General features: G+C 35.9%; 1 protein-coding gene across 3 annotated transcripts in view; it reads right to left on the bottom strand.

Moving 5' to 3' along the window:
* The window catches only part of PSME4 (proteasome activator subunit 4), a 108,768-nt gene that overhangs the window by 24,163 nt on the left and 61,240 nt on the right, over positions 1–23,365 (bottom strand). For all 3 annotated transcript variants that reach the window (XM_028103805.2, XM_028103806.2, XM_088026538.1), the window contains 16 exons: positions 16,904–16,959; positions 15,163–15,219; positions 14,902–14,957; positions 14,710–14,808; positions 12,862–12,924; positions 12,624–12,719; positions 11,109–11,240; positions 8,839–9,048; positions 7,336–7,472; positions 6,326–6,379; positions 5,939–6,068; positions 5,183–5,264; positions 3,571–3,724; positions 2,946–3,015; positions 1,753–1,878; positions 1,117–1,269 (listed from right to left, as the gene is read on the bottom strand). In XM_028103805.2, coding sequence (XP_027959606.1) covers positions 1,117–1,269; positions 1,753–1,878; positions 2,946–3,015; positions 3,571–3,724; positions 5,183–5,264; positions 5,939–6,068; positions 6,326–6,379; positions 7,336–7,472; positions 8,839–9,048; positions 11,109–11,240; positions 12,624–12,719; positions 12,862–12,924; positions 14,710–14,808; positions 14,902–14,957; positions 15,163–15,219; positions 16,904–16,959 — 1,675 coding nt within the window. The remainder of the gene's footprint in view (positions 1–1,116; positions 1,270–1,752; positions 1,879–2,945; positions 3,016–3,570; positions 3,725–5,182; positions 5,265–5,938; positions 6,069–6,325; positions 6,380–7,335; positions 7,473–8,838; positions 9,049–11,108; positions 11,241–12,623; positions 12,720–12,861; positions 12,925–14,709; positions 14,809–14,901; positions 14,958–15,162; positions 15,220–16,903; positions 16,960–23,365) is intronic.

Genomic DNA, 23,365 nt, shown 5'->3' with positions numbered 1-23,365 from the left:
CAAATCACCTTGAGATCTTGATAAAATGCAGATTCTGATTCATTAGATCAAGGTGGGACCTGAGGTCCTATTTTTCTAACAAGCTCTCAAGTGATGCCCATGCTGCAGGTCCATGGACTGCACTTTAGTCAAAAGGACCTATATAGGACAAATGAGGAGGGAGGGCTTGGGATAAAATTTCCAGTGGTAGCACTAGGCGTTGGCGGCGGTGGGGGGAGGCAGGAGAGGAGGGGGAAAGGGAGGAGAGCAGAAAAGCTGTATCTTAAACAAGTTATAAAGAAAGGAGAGGTGTCCTGGAAAAGAAGTAACTAAAAAATGACAGAGAATGGATGACAAGGATATGTGTGACATGTTTAAACAAAACTGTTTCATGTCATGTGAGCAGGAAAGAAGTAAAAAAGGCAATATTACACATCAACAAATACTTATATCTATTAAGTGATTTGAATATGTAGAACTAAATTAATATATTAAAAAAGCATTCATAGTCCAAAAAGAATGTGTAACAAGTCCGCCAAAACCAGTGTCTTGTGTCTTTTCTTTGAGGAAATGGTGGCCTACCTTGTAATTTGGTATTCTGGGTATTTTCAGTCTAGTTATTTTCAATCTAGTGCATTTTGCTAAGAAACTAACTTTAGGGCAGGTATGTTAAAACTAAATCTTGCAATTAAGAAGAGGGATAACTAAAAAAAAGGGTGTCAAACTCAAACTGTCTACGAGACCAAATGAATCATGTAGATGAACAAGGAGGCAAAGAGAAGGATTTAATGAGAGGCTAGAGAGTGACTCAGGAAGGGAGAAACCCATGCACAGCACACTAGCCAACTGAGGCAGGGCAATAATGTAGGACCAGTTCCAGGATCTTCCCACTGATTGAATGAGAAAATGAAATCTTTTTTTAGGGTCCTTCCCCTAATGTTGGCAAATAATTCAAATTTTTTAAAAGATACTGAATGTTGCCCATACATCACACACCACTAGTCTGTGACCTATACTCAAAAGCAATATGGAATTTGAACATTTCATGTTTCAAGTACTAATATTTACTGTGTTAGGAATTGCTATATAAATGGGTATTACAGCTTTAACAGGGAACGTACTATACAAATACATCACCTTTTCAAACGTCCAATGCTTAGAACCTCTGATTAAACCAGCTATAATTTCTGCAACACATCGCTGGGTGCTTTCATGTGAATCTGCAACCAAACGTTCTAAATGGGGCTTCAGAACTGGCAGAAACGCATCATCAAAATTTCTGAATATGCCCTATATATATATATACATATATATAAAAAAAAAGAAAGTTCTTCAGTACTCAAATGACTATCATCATCTCCATTATAATTATAATACGCTTGTGTTTATTTACTACATTACTACTGTGCTTACAAAACCCCAAGAGTTCTACCCTTTAGAAATGTTTTAACAATGTAAGTTAAAATAAAAATACTGTTATTTTACATATCACAGTAAAATATAATGAATGATATCAAAATTAATAATCTCTCTGACCTTAAAATTTCACACACCTCAAAAAACTCAAATGCATCGTCTTGTTGGTTTTTCTTATACTGCTAATTATAAATGTTAGAGATAAGTACTAAAACGCTTCTTTTTCTTAAAAACCCCTAGACCTTAGGCTAAGATCAATGATTGGCATTAACTCTCACAGCCATTTTAGATGAGAACAACAGATGACCAAACTCAAACTTTGACTTTATGAAGTGGGATATTAAATAACATATTTACCTTAAAGAGGCAAAAACGGCGAGGATTAAACTTATCTTTTCCTTTTCTGTCTTCTAAAGATAGAAAAGTAATTAACTGTTCAACAAATTTAGGATCAGAAAAATGATCAAATATAATCTGTTCAGCCTATAAAGTTAAAAAAAAAACACAACATTCAGGGTTTAAGATCTATTTAAAAACGTGATTCTGAAATGTCAAAATTCAACTGTGAAGTTTTGATTATCAATAGTAGGCTGTTATTTTTGTTTTAAAGAGTTTTTACTTCTCATAGAGGCTTTCAAAAACCAAAATATCTCCTAAAAATGCTAAATCCATAATAGTTGAAAGTTTTCCTTCAGATCTTCAAGTTTGAATTCCATTTCTCAAACTGAATTAAAACCCACAAATGGTCTGCTTGAAAATGGTACATGAAGATAGTACCACTGTGCCATCTGGTGTGTAATTGAGGAAAATATTCAAAACTGTAAACCCCGACAAATTATTTCTATATTTATAAAACATCAGAAGTTAAAAGGTAAACTTTGTTGAATTAGAAAGAGTTAGGGGTGCCTGGCTGGCTTGGTCAGTAGAGCATGTGACTTTGATCTCAGGGTCATGAGTTCAAGGTGCACGTATAACACAGAGCTTACTTAAAAATTAATACATAAATAAGTAAAATAAAAAGCTATGTCATTAACTTAATTGAGAAAGACACTAAAAGTCCTTAACTTTCAAAATGGTAAAGAAATATACTTTACTGAAAACTAAGGAGTTTCGACTTAAATCTACAAACATCTACTTACTGAGTACTCATGATTTACATGTAATAAAAAACTAAAAGGAAACAGCAGCAGCAAGCAAACAAAACCCAATCTCTGCCCCCAAGAAGCTTGTTAGTACACAGAACGCATACAAGAAACATGCAGATAACTATATAAAGCAGTATCCAGGTAAAGTGGGGATAGTAACATGAGTAACCTTAAATACAAAGACTTGTGCCAACTGGACCTAACAGAATTCGGGGGGCGGGGCAGACAAAAGGGGTGGAGTAAGGGACTCACACATTTACCAGTATTTACTCAGTGCTATCCCGAAATACACTAACGGGGGAAAAAAAACCCCACGAACTCAGTTTGAAATGAATCAGAGGCCAAAAGTAAGATGCACGAGAACCAGGGGTAAGTGTTTACACATAGTGAAAATGGAATGCTTACCTCTGTCAAATCCTCCCTGCTTCTGCCAAGCTTAGGCTGCTCTTCCACACCAGCATAAACAACCATATTCCTACAAAGAGTTTATATTTGTAATATATACAGAAAAAAACAAGAGAGCTTAATGGAGAGAAAGCATTAGAAGGCACTTTTAATGAACTCTAGTCAGATGCTAAGTTTGGGGATATGAGTACATCACTAACAATCTTGGCCTTAAAAATCCATCAGGTCACTGTGTCCTAATGACATAAGTCACTGGAGTCAACAATAAGAGACAAAAGTATTTCTCTGGGCTGGTTTAGGCATACGTAGTACCGACAGGTAAGCATATAATTTAGGGCAGCTATTCATAAACTCCTTAGAGGTATAATGGTGGAAAGAAGAAGTCTGAGAGTTTCAGTGGAATTACAAAGAATGAGGCAGGACTGAGGCATAGCACTGGCAGGAGCAAAAGAAAAAGAGGAAGAAGGAAGAAGAAAAAAACTAGAGATTGTGTGTTTTTGGTGGCAGAGTACCTCCACATCTACTCCAAGTGCCTCTGAACCTCTCCACAAATCCAAAGTGATAAAACAAATTACATCAAAGATAAGCTGTTTAATAAGACTGTGCGCGGCAAATTGGAACTTACTGAGGCCAGCTGTAGTATCCCCAGTGAGTTTTTTCCACAAAGCAGCTTGACTCCCATTCTTTTTTGGTTCTTGGTATACTTTTGCTATCATAATGCAACCAATGATTATCAGGCCTATCACCAGCAAGAATTTGGGTAGGTTTAGAATATCCACCTTAAGGGAAAGACAATTATATATGACAAACTTAAAAATATCCATGCAATAACTGCTCTCAACTTTCAATCAATAGTACTGGTGTGACCTTGTCTTCATAACAAGATTACCAAAATTTGTTCAAGGCAAGACCACATATATATGATGCATTATCCACTAATGGGATAATTATTTGGGGCAAAAAAAAAATCAAGTATGATCCATACTTCATTCCCTTCACCAAAATTTAAAGGATTAATTTTGTTAAAACTCTTTAGATGTTAATTTCAGGCTTAAAGAGCTCAAAGAATTCCTTCCCATATATTCTTCACCCAGACGTCCCAAACTTTTAACATTTTACCATGTGTACTTTGACGTTCTCTCTACATATGTATGGTTTTTTTTGGGAACCATTAAATGCTCATTTAAGATGGGACCTACAAACCTGTGTTTCATGAGGATAAAGCAGGATCAGGGGCCCCTGGGTGGCTCAGTTGCTTAAGTGTCCGACTCTTGATTTGGCTCAGGTCATGATCTCAGGGTTGTGAGACTGAGCCCTGCATCCAGCTCTGCACCATGTCTGGAGCCTCCTTAAGATTCTCTCTCTCCCCCTACCCTACCCCTCTCTAAAAAAACAAACAAGATAGTAGTAGGGAGTATAATGAAAGTCCTTCCCACATTTTGTTAACACCATTTTATAGTGTTCCCAAATGAAGATGGTGTTGCATAGCTACACTCCCCTCTCAAACATGGGGTAGGGGTGGACTGAAGATAGCTGTTTGAATATCACAGAAGTTACCAGAGATAAAAAATGCGGTAGCCAGAGGAATAAAAATGACATTCTCACCCCTCCCAAAATCAAGTTAGTTCATTATTTTTCATTAGATTACTATTCAGAAAATTTAATAATACAGTAAGGTATAAAGAAGAAAATTAACCTTGCCTCTAAACCTATATCCAGAGAGAAACACTTAACATACTGATATATTAATGATAATGGTCTTTGGTTAATTAATGTTAATTTTAAGTCTCTGAAACACAGTTTGATAAATAACTAGCATAACTGCTTGGTTGGTGAGGTAAGTAAGTTGATCACATGTTTGTAGAGTGTGCAAAAGGTACATATATTATGACGACGGAGTCCGTCTAATTTTTTTTTATTTATATTTTTTAGTAATCTCTACTCCCATTGTGGGGTTCTAACTCACAACCCCAAGACCAAGAGTCGCATGCTCTTGCTACTGAGCCAGTCAGGCGCCCCAGAGTCCGTCAAATTGTATAAATACTTTTTATCACTAGTTTTCACTAAGTCAACTGTTTTTCCCTTACAATATTCACACTTTGTGTGCTGAGATCTTTCTATACCTCTATATTTTGTATCGAAAAATATTTGAGCTCAAGAACTATTAATTTATCCATTTCAAAGAAACTTCCCCAGTTTGGCTGAGAAGCATATTAATTACATTTAGTAGTACTTACTCATTTCATACGGGTTGATGGTCAGCTTTTTGTGGGTTCTTTTGAGCTGCTTAAGAATACCAGCCACAGCTGAGATTGCCATCTAGAAAAGAAACAGGTAAAGTACATGTGTTAACATTTTTAAATTCTTGAATGGTTGGTTGCCTGCCTCGAACAAAGCAGCAGCTGGATTCCGCTTCTTTCAAAAGCAGATTAACTACCTCACCTGTTGACATCTGGCAGCACACCTACAGGAGTGCTAAATCCGAATTAGAATGAGTCACTTCCAGTTCGAACTTTCATCCAAGCTAGTCTGCCTAGAAAACTTCGATCCTTCCTTTGGTAAGCCAGTACCTGCTCATTCTTCAATTCTCAGCCTAGAATCTTAAAGGTCTTTCTCTAATGCACCAGGCTAGGTCAGCCCCATCTTGCACTCCAGCTCGAACACTTCGTGACTAAAACCAAAAAGTTGTATCCTCCCAGAGATCTTTCCCTTCCTACAACACTTCACACCTGTCATTAATTTTTCAAAGTCAGGATTTCCCATGAATCTATAAACTTGTTCCCTGCTGTAACCCCAGTGTTGAAATGTACAGTGCCTGAACATGTCCTGATATACTGGTTGGATGAATTATTCTTATCTCTGAACCAACAGTGATAAAATTCCAAATCAATACACTTCAAGGCCTTTATTAAGTGTATCCTGCGAAGACTTTAAAGGCTTCAGGTGGGTAAAAATTCTCGAATTCAAGACTGTAGCTACAATAAAGTATCTACCTTTCGAACTACAATTGCATCATGGTTGAGATTCTCAACAAAAAAACGTATGGCACGAAGAGGTAACACTCGGTCATCTCTCAAAAGTAGAGACAGAAGCCCAATGCCTATATGTTCAAATTTCCAAGGCCTGAAAAGGGGAAGGAAAAAAAAAATCACAAACGTATCACTCACAAAACCACTTTTAGAAGAAAACTGTATTTGAAACATTATGTTTCCTAAGAATATAGGCTTACTGATGAGCACCACTCCAATCATTAGGCCCAAAATTCATGAATCAGACTATTAATTTTTTGAGACACAGCCATTCATGGCTTTCAGGACAGAAACCTCCTATAGTATTTAAGGTAAAAGCTTTTGAGAATTTAAAAAAAAAATAGCACTTACAGATTTCTCTGCTCCACACCATCTAATAAAGTGTTTACCAAATTTTCATAGTTCCTTAAAAAAAAAAAAACAAAAAAACAAAAACCAAACACTTTAGGTGAGGTATTGTTTTAATACAGTAGTAAGATGAACACCAAATAATGTAACATAAATTCAAATTCTAGCCAAATTCACCCCGCTCTATGTGTTATCACCAGACTATAAAAGGCCTGGTGAGAACCAAGCCAGCGTGGAAAGCAGATGGGTGAAGAGAGACTGTGGGGAAAAGAACATAAAGGGCCGAGAGAAAACAAAAAAAGGTGTTAGGTACACTGAGCACCTCAACTGTCTCCAAGCAGATATTCAAAAGTAAATCTGTGAGTAGTAATCAATTAGTTAGACGTGGTCTACCCCTATGGCACTCCAGGTGCACATGTAGTAGGGTATAATGTAACAGTTCATTACTTCTACAGACATGTTAGGAAAAAAATAATAAGCATATTCATAAGACAAAGACAAAATCAAGCCAGGAAGGCTCCTGCTTGAGTGTTATCACTGAAGCACTGAATTGCTTGGGTTCTGAAAACCTAAAACAAGTCTTTTTTTTTATTTCATTTATTTGAGAGAGAGACAGAGAAAGAGAGAGAGAGACAGAGAGCGCACATGAGCAGGGGTTAAGGGCAGAGGGAGAGGGAGAAGCAGACTCCCCGCTAAGCAGGGAGCCTGATGAAGAGCTTGATCCCAGGGCCCTGGGACCACGACCTGAGCCGAAGGCAGATGCTTAACCAACTGAGCCACTCAGGTGCCCCTAAAAGCCAGTTTTTAAAGACAGTTTTAAGATGGTATATTCCACTTCTGTAGCTGAAAGCGACAATCTGGGACCTTCACAATAATGATCTAACATGTTGTATTTTTTTCAGAATCACTGCGTAAATCTCACGAGGTATATATGGCGCATCTATATCTCAGAGATATTCAAAATCTGCTACTCATAACGCTATCTATCTTGAGAAGTAGGCGTTCATAATTACCTTAGGGCATCAGCATTCTTTTCCTGTTGGCGTTTAAGTCCTTCTTTAATTTCTTCTGAACTAAGCATTGTCTGGTTGGAGGAGGGGTTTTTTGATTGTTGAAGTAATTCTGCTATTTCAACACAGGCCTTTGGAATCTTATAAAAAAGAAAAGCGAGGGCACAAAATGAAGTACTGACACCCGCCAGAACACGGAGGAATCTTGACAACGTTATGCTGAGTGACAGGAGCCAGATACAAAGACCACGTGGTTCCATTGATATGAAATGTCCATAATAGGCAAATTCACAGATAAGGCAAGTAGATTCCTGATCTCCAGGGTCTAGGGATGCTGGGGATGGGAGTCACTGTTCCTGGGTACAGGCTTTCTTTTTGAGCGAAGGCTGCAGAGCCCAGGGAATATACTATTGTGAATATGCAATATACTACTGTGTTATATAAGGGTGAAATTTTTGTCATGTGAATTATGTACTAATTTAAAAAAACTTTAATTAAAAAAAATTTTTTTTTTTAATTTTTTAAGTAATTGCTACACCCAACATGGGGCTAAAACTCACAACCTCAAGATCAAGAGTCACATGCTCTTCCAACTGAGCCAGCCATGCTCCCCTCTAAAAAAACCTTAAAAAAAAAAAAATTATTCATTTATTTAAGAGAGTGAGCAAGAGAGAGAGAGAACATGAGGAGGGGTGGGGGGAGGCAGTGCAGAGAGAGAAGGAGAAGCAGACTCCCCACGCAAGCGTGGAGCTTGAGCCTAGGACCATAACCTGAGCCAAAGGCAGACACTTAACTGACTGTGCCACCCAGGCACCCCCAAAAAACTTTTTTTTAAAGAAAGCATAATCCAAGGCGCCTGGCTGGCTCAATCAGAAGAGCACATGACTCTTGATCTTGGTTGGGATTGTGAGTTTGAGCCCCACAATGGATGTAGAGATTATTTAAAAATAAAAATCTTAAAAAAAAAAAAGCATAATCTAATGACAGCTGCAAATAGCACGACTGTTTTATAGAAAAGGAATAGGTTTTAAAACCAAGGATGGGTGTCAAACACAATGGCCTTAGAGAAGAGGGCAATTCACTGGCACTCACACCACTTTCATCCATCCTCAGTTATGATGGATATGTATGCATCTGCTACATCTCCCCATACAAGCACCAGTGATACACGTATTCTTTACTTTCTCATTTGTCAAATCATCCTATTTTAATTTTCATCACTATAAACTAAAATGAACCTTATGGTCAAACTTTTGTGACTTTGGCTAGTAAGAGTGACCTCCTAAAATATAATCAACTCTTCAAAAAATGAGGCCATGGATATATAGACAATCATGGTAAATGCAACAGTGTAATAGCCCTTTGTTGCCTCTTGGTAGAAAACAACCAAGCTCTCTCCTGGCCATGCTCCAAATTCATAGTGATTACTAAAGTACAAACAGGAAACAGAAAGCTAATACTAATTTCCACTAAAATCTGAATTAAAAAAAAAATGGTTTTGCTCACTGAAAAATCCAAGCCAATTGTTTCATATTGCCGATGAATCTTTTCTGCAAGATCATCAAACAGTCTCACTATTGATGGCTTTTCCAGGGACATCGCTTTGCTAAGTCCAGAAGAAACAATTGCTGGCCAAGTCTGTACAATACAGTCCCAATCATGAAGGTTTGCCAAACATACACCACTGTGATTTCCAAGGAGACAATACAAGGCACCCTGCAGGAAAAAATAATACAGGGAATAAGAGGCACTGTTTGGCTGTAGCCAATTCACTTACATCTTTTTAAATGTACTAAACACTGATTCTTTAAGTGCTTGACACTGGTTAGTAAAATAGGTTCACACATTTAACATGTTACTTTCAGAAACCTGAACTTGACATTTAACTGTCATCCAGTAATATTTTCCCTAAGTCATCTAATAAAGGGTTAGCTCAAAGAACACCTATGAATAAGATAATACAGAAATTTAAGGCTGTTGTTTTTAAGGATAGAGCTTCCATTCCAATTCTCTTCTACTACAATTATATCACAAAAGCCACAAACATTTGCCACTCTTTGCATTTTAGGGGCATGTTTGGTATAATTTCTAAAATCTGATTGTTTTCCTAAGTATATTAAAACTAGGTTACTTAACTATACTGTACGCTTTTTACTCATAAAGGCTCTATTAATCAGAATGATACCGCATTTTAATGAAAAGAGCTATTATGTTATTTTCTAAACATTCACCCTAACTCAATTCTGATCTGGCTTATTACCCACTGTGTGCTCTACTCCTCTTTACAGGTTCTCATAAGGTCACCAGTAACTTTGATTTTACTGACCTAATAGACATTTTTTAATTTTGATCTTACTTGACCAATTTGATTGTGTCCGTTTAAACCTCTCCCAACTTGTTCAACAATATACAACCTTAAGAGTCAGACATTCCACAACGCTCTTGAATTATACATCCACATTGGAGGTCAGCAAATTTTTTCTATACAGGGTCAAATAGCAAAAAGTTGGCCATACGGTCTCTGTTGCAGCTACTTATCAATGCTCTTGTGGCACGAAAGCGGCCAGACAAAATACATAAAGGCATGGATGTGGCTGTGTTCCAAGCAATTTCACTTACTAAAGCAAGTAACTGAGCCCAAGCTATAGTTTGTGGACCGGTCTTATAAGCCAACTTCAAGAACATGTTGTCATCTTAACTCTCTCCAGAAAGCAAATGAAAGCAAATGATACTGCTAAGTTTCCCTTCTCTCAGGGAAAGATCTCTCCTTGGCTTCTGTAACCTCTCGTATCTTGGTTATCTTTCCAATCTTTCCCTTCCTGGTTACTTCTTCTTCGTGGGGTCCTAATGGAGTCTTCTCAATTCCTGCCCCCCTGGTCCTCTTTCCCTTCTCACTCTCCTCCTCTGCACTCTTACCCGTGCCCAAAGATTTCAGTTCTCATCAACACACACTGAAATGGTGTGCTGTGCTGAAATGATGTCCAACTACCTACTTGACACCCCTTTTTGTTTATAGGAAATACTTCATATATAACTTGTCCAAACTAATTCATCTATTCTCCCTTTTCTCTTCCTCTCTGATGTACCCAATAACCAGCTGTATAACCCGGAACCTTAATAATTTTGATACCTTTTTCTCAGTCCCTTCATATTCAACCACCAAATCTTACCAATTCTCCCTCTTAAATCACTTTCTTCAGTCAACCCACTTCTATCTGATAGCATAAGCATTATGTTTCACCTATACACTCCTGCACCCCTGTGAGATACACTATTTTCCTTATCTTGCGTCATTTCCTTCCTTCTGATCTACTCATACAAACTCTCACTCAGTTGCTCAAACTTACGATATTTCTTCATGTCTCATGCCTTCCAACATGCTGTTTACATTACTCTAAACCTTTTGGTCTTTCACCCCCCTCTCCTATAGGCCAGCTAGGCTCTTTATCCATTGCTGCTCAACTCAAACTGCAGCCTACATTTTCTCCCCATCGTAACACCAATCATAAACACAGGTAAGAGTAAATAATTAGGGAGAAAAAAGAGACTATGTTTAAAGGTGTAGGGTACTGATGTCTTCAATTTATTGTGAAATACATAAAAAAATAAGATGGACGTAAATATATGCAAATGCATTTATCTATATGTCCAAATATAGCAAAATATTAAATACAGAATCTGAATGGTGGACATATGGATGTTTATTGTAAAATTCTTTCAACTTTCTGTATATCTGAAAATTTTCATAATAAAAAAAAACACAAAGAACCCTATACCTTGAACTGCTGTTGTGTGACATCTTGTCTATCAGGCCGTAAGAACTCCAAAACCAGGGGAATGATATCTCTGCAACAGAAGTTATACGCGCCCAAGGCAGCAAAAAATGTTTGCTGAGCCTTATTTCTGACCTGAAGAAAGTATTATTAACAAAGGACTTTATTACATAGTAGGCAAACAACAAAAAGTTTCTAAATAAATTACCAAAAACAAAATAATTTAAATAGTGTTGTAACAGAAAAACATATCAAAGCACATACCTTAACAAAAACAAGTAAATTATTATCTTTTTACCAAAAGGAAAGCACATTACCACCAACCACATCCATGGTTTAGGTTATACAGCTTCAAATATTTTTTATAAAGGAGAGACTGAACAGAACTGATATGCATTTGTCCTGTAACATAATCAGCAGACTATTTAACTTTCTATTCTGTTACTTTTGATGAGAAGAGTTAGATTTTCTCTTGTATTTAGGCAAAGAAAATCAAAGACTTTCTAAAACCCCAGAACAACTTTACCTTTTCAATGCAAACTGTAAGTAGAGCCCGTATGTTTTGAACCCAAACAAAAGATTCAGTATAAGATTATAATCCATGAACTAAATTGTAATGAATAATAACTAATTACAGTAAAAGTGACACACTGTACATATTTCAAACTCTTTAGGTGAAATCTTTGAGTTAGAGACTAGTGTCCTAACTTACATTATTTATTAAGGATAGAATAATTAGCTATTCATGAATTTTGCTTTTCCAGTTCTCTGTGCTTGGAGGTCATCTCTTGGTCCTTTGCTACCTTCAAGGATGGACCCCATAATTCATATGGTAGCAGGTTGCTGAAACCCAAGCATAACATGTAGGAGGAATTATATAGCCTTTAAAGACTGGCGTTCACAATGTGATTTGATTAAGTGGCAGCAACATTGCACTAGCACTATCTATCAACTTTACATTTAAAAAAAAATTTGAGGGACGCCTGGGTGGCTCAGTCGGTTGACCGTCTGCTTTCAGCTCAGGTCGTGATCCCAGGGTCCTGGGATTGGGTCCTGCATTAGGCTCACTGCTCAGTGGGGAGTCTGCTTCTCCCTCTGCCTGCCGCTCCCCCTGCTTGTGCTCTCTCTCTCTCTCTCTCTGACAAATAAATAAATAAAATCTTTAAAAAAAATTTTTTTGAGAAGCAATAACAAACAGTAAAAGTAAACATTATTTTTAAAAGACTACTAAAATTAGCTTGAAAATATTTGTAATTTGAAAGGTGCATTCTATGCCAATAAATAGTAATAATAATAATTATTATTTTAAGTAGGCTCCATCCAGGGCTTGAACTCATGACCCTGAGATCAAGACCTGACGTGAAATCAAGAGTTGAACGCTCAACTGAATGAGCCACCCAGGCACCCCACCAATAAATTATTAAAACTTCCTTGTATTTGAAATGGGGCTATTTAGATTGCATTGTAATAAAACAGGAATGTGGGGCAGGGGACGGGGGTAGAGGGGACGAGCCTTACCTGACTGTATGAACTTGTAGATAAACGAAGAAGATCTCGGATCATATCTTGATGTATCCTTTTGTATTCACAACCCTCAACAGTCAGTGTTCGTAGCTACGAAAAGAAAACAATGTAAAATCAAATCTCCCAAGTTTTTACTAAAAAGTTCATTTAATTATGAAGTAACACAAATAATTACATATTCATCTGGAAAACTGTCATTTAAAAAAGTCATCATGATTTTAAAGAGATTTACCTCATGCTGCAACATTACTCTGTCAATCAACAGTGCTCTGATATGTTGCTTTTTCCCATGGAGCTAAAAGGCAAAGTAGAAGACACGTCAACATTGTCCCTAATTGACTGCATCCATGGATTACCCTGAATCCCTTACTGAAAAATTTTTACTGAACTGTAGAGGTTCACGCTGGGCTGGTGGAGGTATTTCATTTATTCTGAAGTGATCAAGCTTACATTAAAAGATACTATTTCAATTAATTTTATGGCTAATAGTAGAAATATCCCCTTTAAATAGCTCATCCAACACCCTGTTTTTCTCTGGTAGTTTATTAATGGATCTGCATGGGAGAGGAACTGAGCTGGTCCTTATTCAGTCAAATACTGAAAGTACAAAAAGAGACCACTAAGAAAATTGCTTGACTCTGTTGTATTTACAAAGAGCCTTTCCAGGTAACTGTGTATGTTTACTATAGAATATAATACCTTTTACTTCTCTAAAAATTATCTTTTATGGTCTCCTCTACCACCCAATCTTCTACCTGGTCAATGAAGGCAGATATCTGGAACTCAAGAGACTGCTTCTCTTTCACACCTTTATCTCACTAATCATCAAGTCTCTACAAATTCTTCTTTTTCAAAACACCTTATTCCATCCTAAGGCCAGTGATTTGATTCAGGTTGCGTTTTTCCATCTGGACTACTGTGATAGTTGCTTCCAGTCTCTATCTCTTACTGCTGTTTTTTTCCTCATTGGTGATTAAAGACTGATCTTTCCAATATTCAGATCAGATCTACTTCAGAACCTTTAATGACTCTTCCATGCTGAATATAAAACTGAAGCACTTTCTGGGGATAAAACTGTGAACAACCTGGGGGCACCTGGATGGATCAGTCGGAAGGGCATGTGACTCTTGATCTCGGGGTCGCTGAGTTCCAGCCCCACACTGGGGGGTAGAGATTACTTAAATAAATAAATAAACTTAAAAAAACAAAAACAAAACTCAGACTAAAAATGACCTAGTTGCCTCCGGCCTTTTCTGCCCTATAGCCACTATTCCCTAATGCATGCCCTGTTTGTATGTCTCCCTGCCCTTTTACACGCCATTCCCTCTAAAATACGTAGTGACCCCTTGCCTAAACAATAAACTCCTACAACCGTTTGTTTGTTTTTTTTTTAAGATTTTATTTATTTATTTGACAGAGAGAGACACAGCGAGAGAGGGAACACAAGTAGGGGGAGTGGGAGAGGGAGAAGCAGGCTTCCCCGCAGAGCAGGGAGCCTGATGCGGGGCTCGATCCCAGAACCCTGGGATCATGACCTGAGCCGAAGGCAGATGCTTAACGACTGAGCCACCCAGGCGCCCCTCCTATAACCTTTTTAGACTCAGCTTCCATAAAATCTCCTACAGTGTTCCTACAGAACACTGCTATCAACATCAAATGGCTGGCTTAAATATTCTTTCTTCCATGCTCCTGAGAAGCTTGTACTGACTTCTCCTGGACACAAAGATAACATAAGAGCTATTTTTCTGAAATCTCCATAAAGTGAGATGCTTTAAATCCATGCCTGTGGACAATTCCTCCTATCTTTTATTCCCTCAAGTTCTTACAAGGCAGCCTGCCACATTATCACACTCCAAATTCCCAATGAGAGTTCTCTCCTGGAAACTCACAGAAGAGTTTGTAAGAGGAAAACATTTCCCCAGGATTCTTTTGATTATACCATGATATAATATTTGAAAATCTATTTTTACTTACAGGGAAACTTCCTCTGTATGCTGAACAATCCCTAAATCAAGTGACTATGTCAATATTATACACATTTTAAAAAATTAATTCAGAGTTTTTACGTGAAAATACTGACCCGGTTTTCCATTGATTTCTTTACTAGGTTAAAACTTTTCCAACGGGAGTCAAATTCATGCTTGTGAGATCCCTGGAACTGCAAGAGGTCTCCAATAATCTGTGTCAAAGAATTTCAAATTTTGTATTTATAAGCCATCATGTCAAAACTAGTCACATTAATAATCATGCAACTATTAAAGGATAACTGTACCTTTATGATAAGAAACAAAGACTTGGTATCATCTTCCGAATTGTTAAGTATGTGGTCTATAATTGAAGAAAATGGATTTTGGTTAAAATATTTTGAATTACTACAGCACTCCTGATATATCAGTTAAGAATCTATTAGTTAAGGAAAAAAACATTGCCTGATATTCCACTATTTAGAATTTAAAGTTAAGTAAAAGCACATATGCTAAAAATTCCTAAATATTTATTAGTAAAAATAAGTTAAATGCATATATGTACTTACTAAGAAGTTTCCTTATGACCCTAGCAATTGCTTCTCGGTGGTTCTCTCTGGATAGATCTATTTTTCAAAAAATGAGACAAGGCATTTTAAACACACTGAATCCTCCCCAGCTGTTGAAGCTTACTTATGTAAACAGTTTATGTCAAGAATAAATCATGTAATCCAGGAAAAAAACCAAGTGGGTCTGCCTTTTTCATAAGCTGGATTAGTGTCTAAGCATGATACAGAGTAATTTTTAAAACCTTCACATTTACAAAGACCTGCTTATAAAATTTTCTTGGGTAGGCAAGGAGGAGGAAGAAAAAAAATCTTTGCTAGTATTTCAAAGTCCTATTCACTACTTAGAGATCATAAGTGCATAGGATTCTTTAACTGGTTATGGGTGGCCCAAATCAAGCAAACAAAAATTACACCTTAAAGCAATTAATCTATGCAATTAATTCCACTGTTAATCCAACAATACGGAAATGTACTCTGCCTCTGCACACAGAAAGCAACCAAATATTTACCTAGTCCAATTTCTACCTTTTCTTGGCTATTCTTTTATATAAATAATTTTCCAGTTTCTCCAGGGAAAGCAAAGATAGCTATTGTGTAATTAACTAATACTCATTTTATATATGAAAAAGAGACTAGGAAAATTCTAACTACATATTATTCCATTTAAATTCAATTAATTAACATATACTGTATTATTAGTTTCAGAGGTAGAGTTCAGTGATTCATCAGTTGCATATAACACCCAGTGCTCATTACATCACGTGCCCTCCTTAATGCCCATCACCTAGTTACTCCATCCCCCCACCACCCACCTCCCTCCAGCATCCCTGTTTGTTTCCTATAGTTAAGAGTCTCTTATGGTTTGTCTCCCTTTCTGATGTCGTTTTATTTTATTTTTCCCTCCCTTCCCCATGATCCTCTGCTTTGTTTCTTAAATTCCACATATGAGTGAAATCATGGAATTCTTCCCTCTTGAGTCATTTCACTTAGCGTAATACCTTCTAGTTCCATCCACGTCATTGCTAATGGCAAGATTTCATTTTTTTATGGTTGAGTAATACACACACACACACACACACACACACACACACACACACACATACACACACCAGATCTTCCTTATACATGCATCTGTCGACAGACATCTGGGCTCTTTCCATAGTTTGGCTATTGTGGACATTGCTGCTATAAACATTGGGGTACAGGTGCCCCTTCGGATAACTACATTTGTATCTTTGGGGTAAATACCTAGTAGAGTACAATTGCTGGGTTGTAGGACAGTTCTATTTTTAACTTTGTGAGGAACCTCCATACTGTTTTCCAGAGTGGCTGTATTAACACTTTTTTTAATTCCTTAAATTCAACTTAGTTAACATATACTATATTATTAGTACCAGGGTAGAATTTAGTGATTCATCAGTTGCATATAACATCCAGTGCTCATTATATCACATGCCCTCCTTAATGCCCATCACCCAATTATCCCTTCCCCCCACCCACCAGCCCTCCAGCAACCCTCAGTTTGTTTCCTGGAGTTCAGTATCTCTCATGATTTGCCATCCTCTCTATTTTCATCTTATTTTATTTTTCCTTCCCTTCCCCTATGTTCATGTTTTGTTTCTTAAATTCCACATACAAGTGAAATCATATGGTATCTGTCTTTCTCTGACCGTTTTAACTCTTGTAGAGTAACTGACAAAAACTGTCCATACAAGATTTACTCAGATTAGAATTTACATACCATATTCAAGTCCAGTATACAATTTTGTCTCTTCCAAGGACACCATACTTGGTACCCTGTATAAAAACAAGAGTGCTTGCATTTATTAATAATACCAATGAGAAGGATTAAAGGGAAAAGTGTCATTGCTAGAATGTTTAAATCAAAACAAAGATGATGCTCTTTTAATAAACAGATTTCTCATCTTCAATATGTCAACTCTCTACTCTGTCCTCCTGATGATTAATACTATCTGTTTCAGTCAGGACAATCTTACTCATCTTAAAGAAAATGTTAATTCAATTTAATGACTTTATGGGGGAGAATTCACCACCCAAATAAACGTAATAATGATATTCAATATTCAAGTGTAAAAGCTTAAGTCTGATGATAAACTTTTATATATAATTACACAAAGAAAAGGCAGCTTTATAATGGTATAATAAAGGTTAAAACTGGACACCAAAAATTCAAGTAAAATTTTATTGTAGAATATAGACAAACTTCTTTAAATAATCATTACCCCTCCTCTAAAAAACCACCCAAACTGCTCTCTCCTAACACCTGCAGTTAAAATGCCATTACTTTCTTTTGAAGATGATCAGATATAAAAACACTGCATTTCCTAATTAAAGATCTGCCACAAAGAATTATGTTAACAGAACAAGACCCAGCTAGTTAAGTTCATTAAACAATTAAAAGTCACTTTTAAGGTATGTAAGAACAGATTTTACTAGGGAATACGAACCTTTATATCTGAAATCTAAATTTTTTCAATGAAAAATACAATTTTCAACATTTCAAAATACAGTATCAATTCAACAACTTTTTATACAAAAGGATAATACTTTCTAAGAGGAAGAACACAGACACAAATGCCAAGAAAATATGGGGTAAGCTTATCCAATACAAAGCTAATTAGTTATAAAAAGAAATTTTATAGTGATTGATTATTCATCACTCATGAACTACACAGCACTTGTTATGAAGAAAAAACTACTTTTAAATCAATATACCCCCATCTATATTGTATTTTTTTAAGTTGAATTAAGTAAGTTATCTCTATCTTAATATTTGGTATTTATGAATTCTTGGATTTATCTAAATGGGTAATAATATTAAGATGACTAAACTGCCAATTATTTAACTATGTTCCTCACCATAATCTAGGACCTAGGATGGCAAAGATACTGTCTCGTGTTTCAAACCAAGCCTACAGAGTATAAACAAAGAATGGTTATATTTTATAATATAAAATACTAATTTGCTTTTCAGAGACTTTGAAGTTCAAATTCATAAAATTTCGTTTTCATTCTATAAAGCTTCAGCCTTTGGCAACATCTTGCAAACTTGCACATTCTGTAAAACTGTGTATGATTAAATAATATATATGTATCCAGAATCTAGTCAGTTAAAAATAAAATCAGATTCCTTTACAATGAACTTCAAGAAGTCCAACATCTCTACTGAAATTAGATTTCACCACCGAAGAGAAAAAGACTGTGCTAAAACAGTAACAAGCATAAAGGCATAAGACCTTTAACCCCACCCACTCATCCCTCCTTCCCTATTATAGCACAGGAAAAGGCTTGCGATGAGCTATCACATGAGCATTGATGTCTCCTCGCTGCTGCTGTAAACATCAGTAGTTGTGTAGTTAAGAATCCTACTGTACCTTACCCAGTCTGTACCTAGTACCAAATAATACTGAACCAAGCATGCATTTTAATTAGTCATAAAATTGTTCTTACAAACATAAAAAAGCAACCACAATAGTGAGCTATTTTGAATTTTTAGTGTGTGTATACACACATAAAACCCTAGCTATCAAACAAAAAAGACTATCCAGTTGGGAATTTGAAAAGTTTTGCTTGTATGCCTTTCTGACTCTAGTAATACCAATATTATTAACACTGTAATCACATTTAAAAGTGAGTCTCATCTAAGAGCCTTGATGCTTATTTTTAAAATTCATGTCTCTCTGAAGTGTTTCCCTAACAGAAAATCTGAAGATTATTGCTGATTTACAAGTGTTTTAACATATCTCAACCTATATGGGATTTTGAAGTATTAAAAAGTACATATTTTAAATAAACCCAGCTTAGGCTTTCCTTTTGAAACGTGAATTAAAACACATCTTTCATATCTCAAGTGTACAAAAGACATCTGGTTAGACATATAGTTCAGCTTTATTTGTTCTTATCCATCACAAAGTCCTTTTATGTTTATTTATCTAAGACTCAGTTTTAATAGAGCCCTTCTTCTCTAACAAATTAATTAAACTCTGATTGGATTGACAGGTTTCACACTAAATGTTTCTCAGCAAGTGTTAATACATATTTATACTAAGTATTTCCTCTGGGCTTTAGAAGAATAATTTTCTAAAAGAAATCTCTATACATTATCCAAGTAAGATTTAGGATTGTATCTTTTTGTGGCCACACCAAGTATATGTGTGCTGCCCTATACCTTGATACTTAAAAACTGCTCTTGTCACGACTTCTGGTTATACACAGAATCTTAACTGAACATATTTAAAGTGCCATCAACACTTACAGATGTGAGTTCTGATTTAAAGCTATAGTAGCAATATATAGAATTTAGATCAAATACCATCACTGCCCCACTACAAGTGAAATTCATTTTTCTCATTCACTGGTCCATTTTACAAACAGTAATAATTTGAACTCAGGAACTAAATAAAATTCTGATAATTCCTACACGACATATTTTAAATAATACCATTTATATAATAATAAAGTTAAATCAGCTTCAAAGCACTAGACAGCACCAGGGCACCTAATTTATAACAAAATGTGTTCAATATTTGTGCCACCAAAAAAAAAAAAAAAAAAAAAAAAAGACCTAGAAGTGTGACAGCTATGTTATTTGTACCACTAGATGGCAATCTTCTCCATATCTGATTAGAGGAGAACTACGAAAATAATCACTGGTGGGAGAGAAAGGATGGTGAAAAAGGAAGAAATGACTAATAACATAAAAACAAAATATACAATACAAATCCAATATGCAAACGAAGGCTAGGTGAACTGTCATGAACAAGTGCAAACAATACTTCTTTTCTACAGCTGAAGAACAGCCTACTCCCCCCCATCCCAAGAAAGCAAACATAAAACGTGTAAAACCAAGCCACTAATACTAACAGATTTTGTTTTCCAGTCAAGGTTACAAGTGTTTCACAAGAAACAATTGGCCTATTTCTGTGTTGTTATCCAATTCAATCCTAGGCATCAATAATAGCTATAAACACAAATGAAAAGCTGGCTCTTAACTCTGCCATGTGAACACAGAGGTTGCGAGGTTTAAAATTAACTCTGAGCATAAGAACTATTTCCATGTCTGACACACAAGCTTTTTAAAAATCAATGAAAACAGTCAGAAGGTGAAATAAGGAGAAAACAGGGTTACTCACCGTGGAGTAGTAACTGTTTCCTTTTCTGTGTGCAGCTCCCCCAGCAGAGCTGGGTAGTTTCCTGGAGGTGCCAAGAGAGGTTAGCTAGCCCTGCCCCTCATCGCAGAACAACACATCCTTTCACATATTAATGAAATGGTCTCAACTCTTAGACCTTAACTATGAAGTTTTCTTTGCCTGAGAAGTTAGTATAAGCTGAGATCCTAAGAATGGTTTAACTAAGAATGGCTTAACAGATCTATAAGAGGAAAGGGGCACAAAAGCAAAGAAGAAATATCGGAGATGAAAAATGATGACTCCTCTACCTTGAGTAACCCTGTTTTTATAGATGTTAGTTTTTTGCATCCTGTGATAGCTGGTTAGACCTAAAAGATTATAAAGAGTGGACTGCAAAAGTAGAAATTAATGACGATTTCAGGATTAAAGGCAAGTGTCCAAAATTCCTGTATGACCCTGCAAAGACATAATCCAACTTCCACATCTATAGAGGTAGAACTAGGAGTATAAACTATACCACACATATTTCTATTAAATCATTAACTACAGGTTCCAAGAGCAAAATAGAGAGGTTCCATTTTAAGATTAATTCAGCAACCTTGGTATCTGACAAAACTGCCAAAAATTCAAACTGTGCTAAAGAAATTTACACTTAATTACCCTCAAGGGACCCTATTTTACCCATCCTCTGAAACAGTAAAATTTATAATATATACAACAAGACATTTAGTAATCCTACATTGCCAAAGGCCAAAAAAGTACAATGAAGATACCATGAGGTACACATCATTTACTTTCTACTTAGGACAATCAACTCACCTAAGTTTTTATATTTTGTCAGTCTCTAATACAAAGCACAGAAAATTGGTTTGCACATTTAGAAACCATTTACCTGAGCAATGGGATTCTAAGACTTTGCCATATATTCTATTAGGAACTAAATTAGATTTTCTTACAGGAAAACTCAGAACTGAACCAAGTTTCCGGTTTCTCATCATTGCAATTTTCCAGAAGACAAATACTACTAATACATGTGGCAAGGCAAACTTAATACTGAAAGATCTGACCAAAAAAATTAAGCAGCTAGAATGTTTTTACCTAACTGAGATTTATATAAGAAAAAATATAAGACTAATTTTAAAGAAAACTGAGTTGCTATGTGCTTCCAAAAACTGGTCTGGTATTTCAGAAAATACGTAATGTCCCACAACACCACAGCCAAATTGTTTGTTATTAACGAGAGTGACTTCCTCAGGCACCTTGGGCATTACACTCACTAGTGAACTAGTCACAGTTATAGGTCTCCTTTCCTCCCCCACCTGGTGTATTTTACTCTATTTCTCTATTAAGACCAGCTGCTAATAATCCCCAAAAATTATGCTACAGATATTCTTTCTTCACACTAGGATGTAGGACTTACTATAGAACAATGGCACCAAAATGGAAATTATTTGATTAGTTTTCTCGTTTTATTTATTTAAGTACGCTCTATAGCCACGTGGGGCTCGAACTCAGGACCCCGAGGATCAAAAGTCACACGCTCCTCTGACTAAGCCAGCCAGGCGCCCGATTAGCCTTTTCAAATCAATTTACATTGAGAAATTTTAGCATTATAGACCTACCTTAGAATAAGCATTTCTGAGACTTAAAAAGCTAACTTTATTTTATGATACTTTAGTGAGAACTAATTTGCTATCTGCAAAAAAAAAGTTGAGATGTTATATAAAGAAAATGTAAAAATAAGTTAAGCTTTCAGATGAAGGAGCTATCAGTAAGAAATTGGTTTTAAAGGAAAGGATTCTGGTAAGAATTATTTAAAAGGCCAGGAAAGACTTTATAAACCCCCTCTTTGGCGATTCAAAGGCAAAGGGCTGCTCATTAATCTTTGATTCTACTTTGTATAATCATTATCCCTGCTAACTATAAAAAAAAGTCCTAAAAATGTGTATGGTTCAATGATTAAAACAACCGAAGTTTTCATTCTGTATTTTATTTATTATCTATTATTAAATACACCAGGAAACATTTCATATTTCTACTTTTAAGCTATTAAAATATATGAACATATATTTAGAGTAAATGCAATTTTGTATTATTCATTATGTCTTATTGTATCAAATTTTCACTCCGAAAGTGAAAATTCTGAAACACAAAACTTTTCAGTCTAAATTACCTTTCCTTCTCAACTTTTCTGGGGAAAAAACCTACAAAGGATACTCTCAGGATCAATTTTGAGGCTTATAATGTCCATGGCATTCATAAAATGTTTATAACATGGTATTCTTTTCCCTATTGAAAATGCATTTCATTATTTACAAACCTAACTGGTTTTATCATAACCAAATATAAGGAACTTTTGTCTTGATGTGCTCTTATTTCAAAGTGATAAAGACCTTGCTTCAAGTCACTAGTGTAGTGCACATGGCATAAATACACTCGTACTGATATGAACCGCAACAGAAACCTCTCAGCCTCCTGAGTGGACCCTTCAGCGGTGCATCCTAAGGATCACTCAAAACTAAAAATCTTCTAATCATATATACAGAAGACACATGCTTTGGCTCTTATTGGATTAAATTACCGTATTTCTCAATGTCAACATGTTCAAGCAGAATTAAATTTATTGATGTAATAAATCTGTTATGTACAAAATAGGTTTTCAGCAGGCCATAAGAGTTCAATTCTTACTATATTATATACTGTTAAGATCATGAGGAAAATCAAAACCATTTCTGTAAGTCTCTCATTTTTAAATAATGTTTAAAATCAATCTCTCTTAACAAAGATGACTTTTGGTAAAATTGCCCCTAAATCAAACTATAATACTGATGAAAACCAAAAGTGCCTTCAAAGAACTCAGCAAATTCCTAGACAAACTTAAAACAGATTTCCTTACCTGAGATGAACCTACTTCTCCCTCTCAAATCTAATGAGCAATCTAAAGTACAATAAGTGGGAATCATGAGAAAGCATGACTCCAAACAATGATTATACAAAATATGGGGAAAGACAAGCAAGCCACATTTTAAAATCACTCCTTGAAGTTTTTAAGA

The sequence above is a fragment of the Eumetopias jubatus genome, unplaced genomic scaffold (genome assembly GCF_037043125.1).
Source record: "Eumetopias jubatus isolate StellerSeaLion01/CBP00866 unplaced genomic scaffold, mEumJub1_p1.0 scaffold_9, whole genome shotgun sequence".
NCBI classification, from domain to species: Eukaryota; Metazoa; Chordata; class Mammalia; order Carnivora; family Otariidae; genus Eumetopias; species Eumetopias jubatus.
The sequence above is the reverse complement of the archived record's forward strand: the minus strand, read 5'-3'. Positions and strand labels throughout refer to the sequence as shown.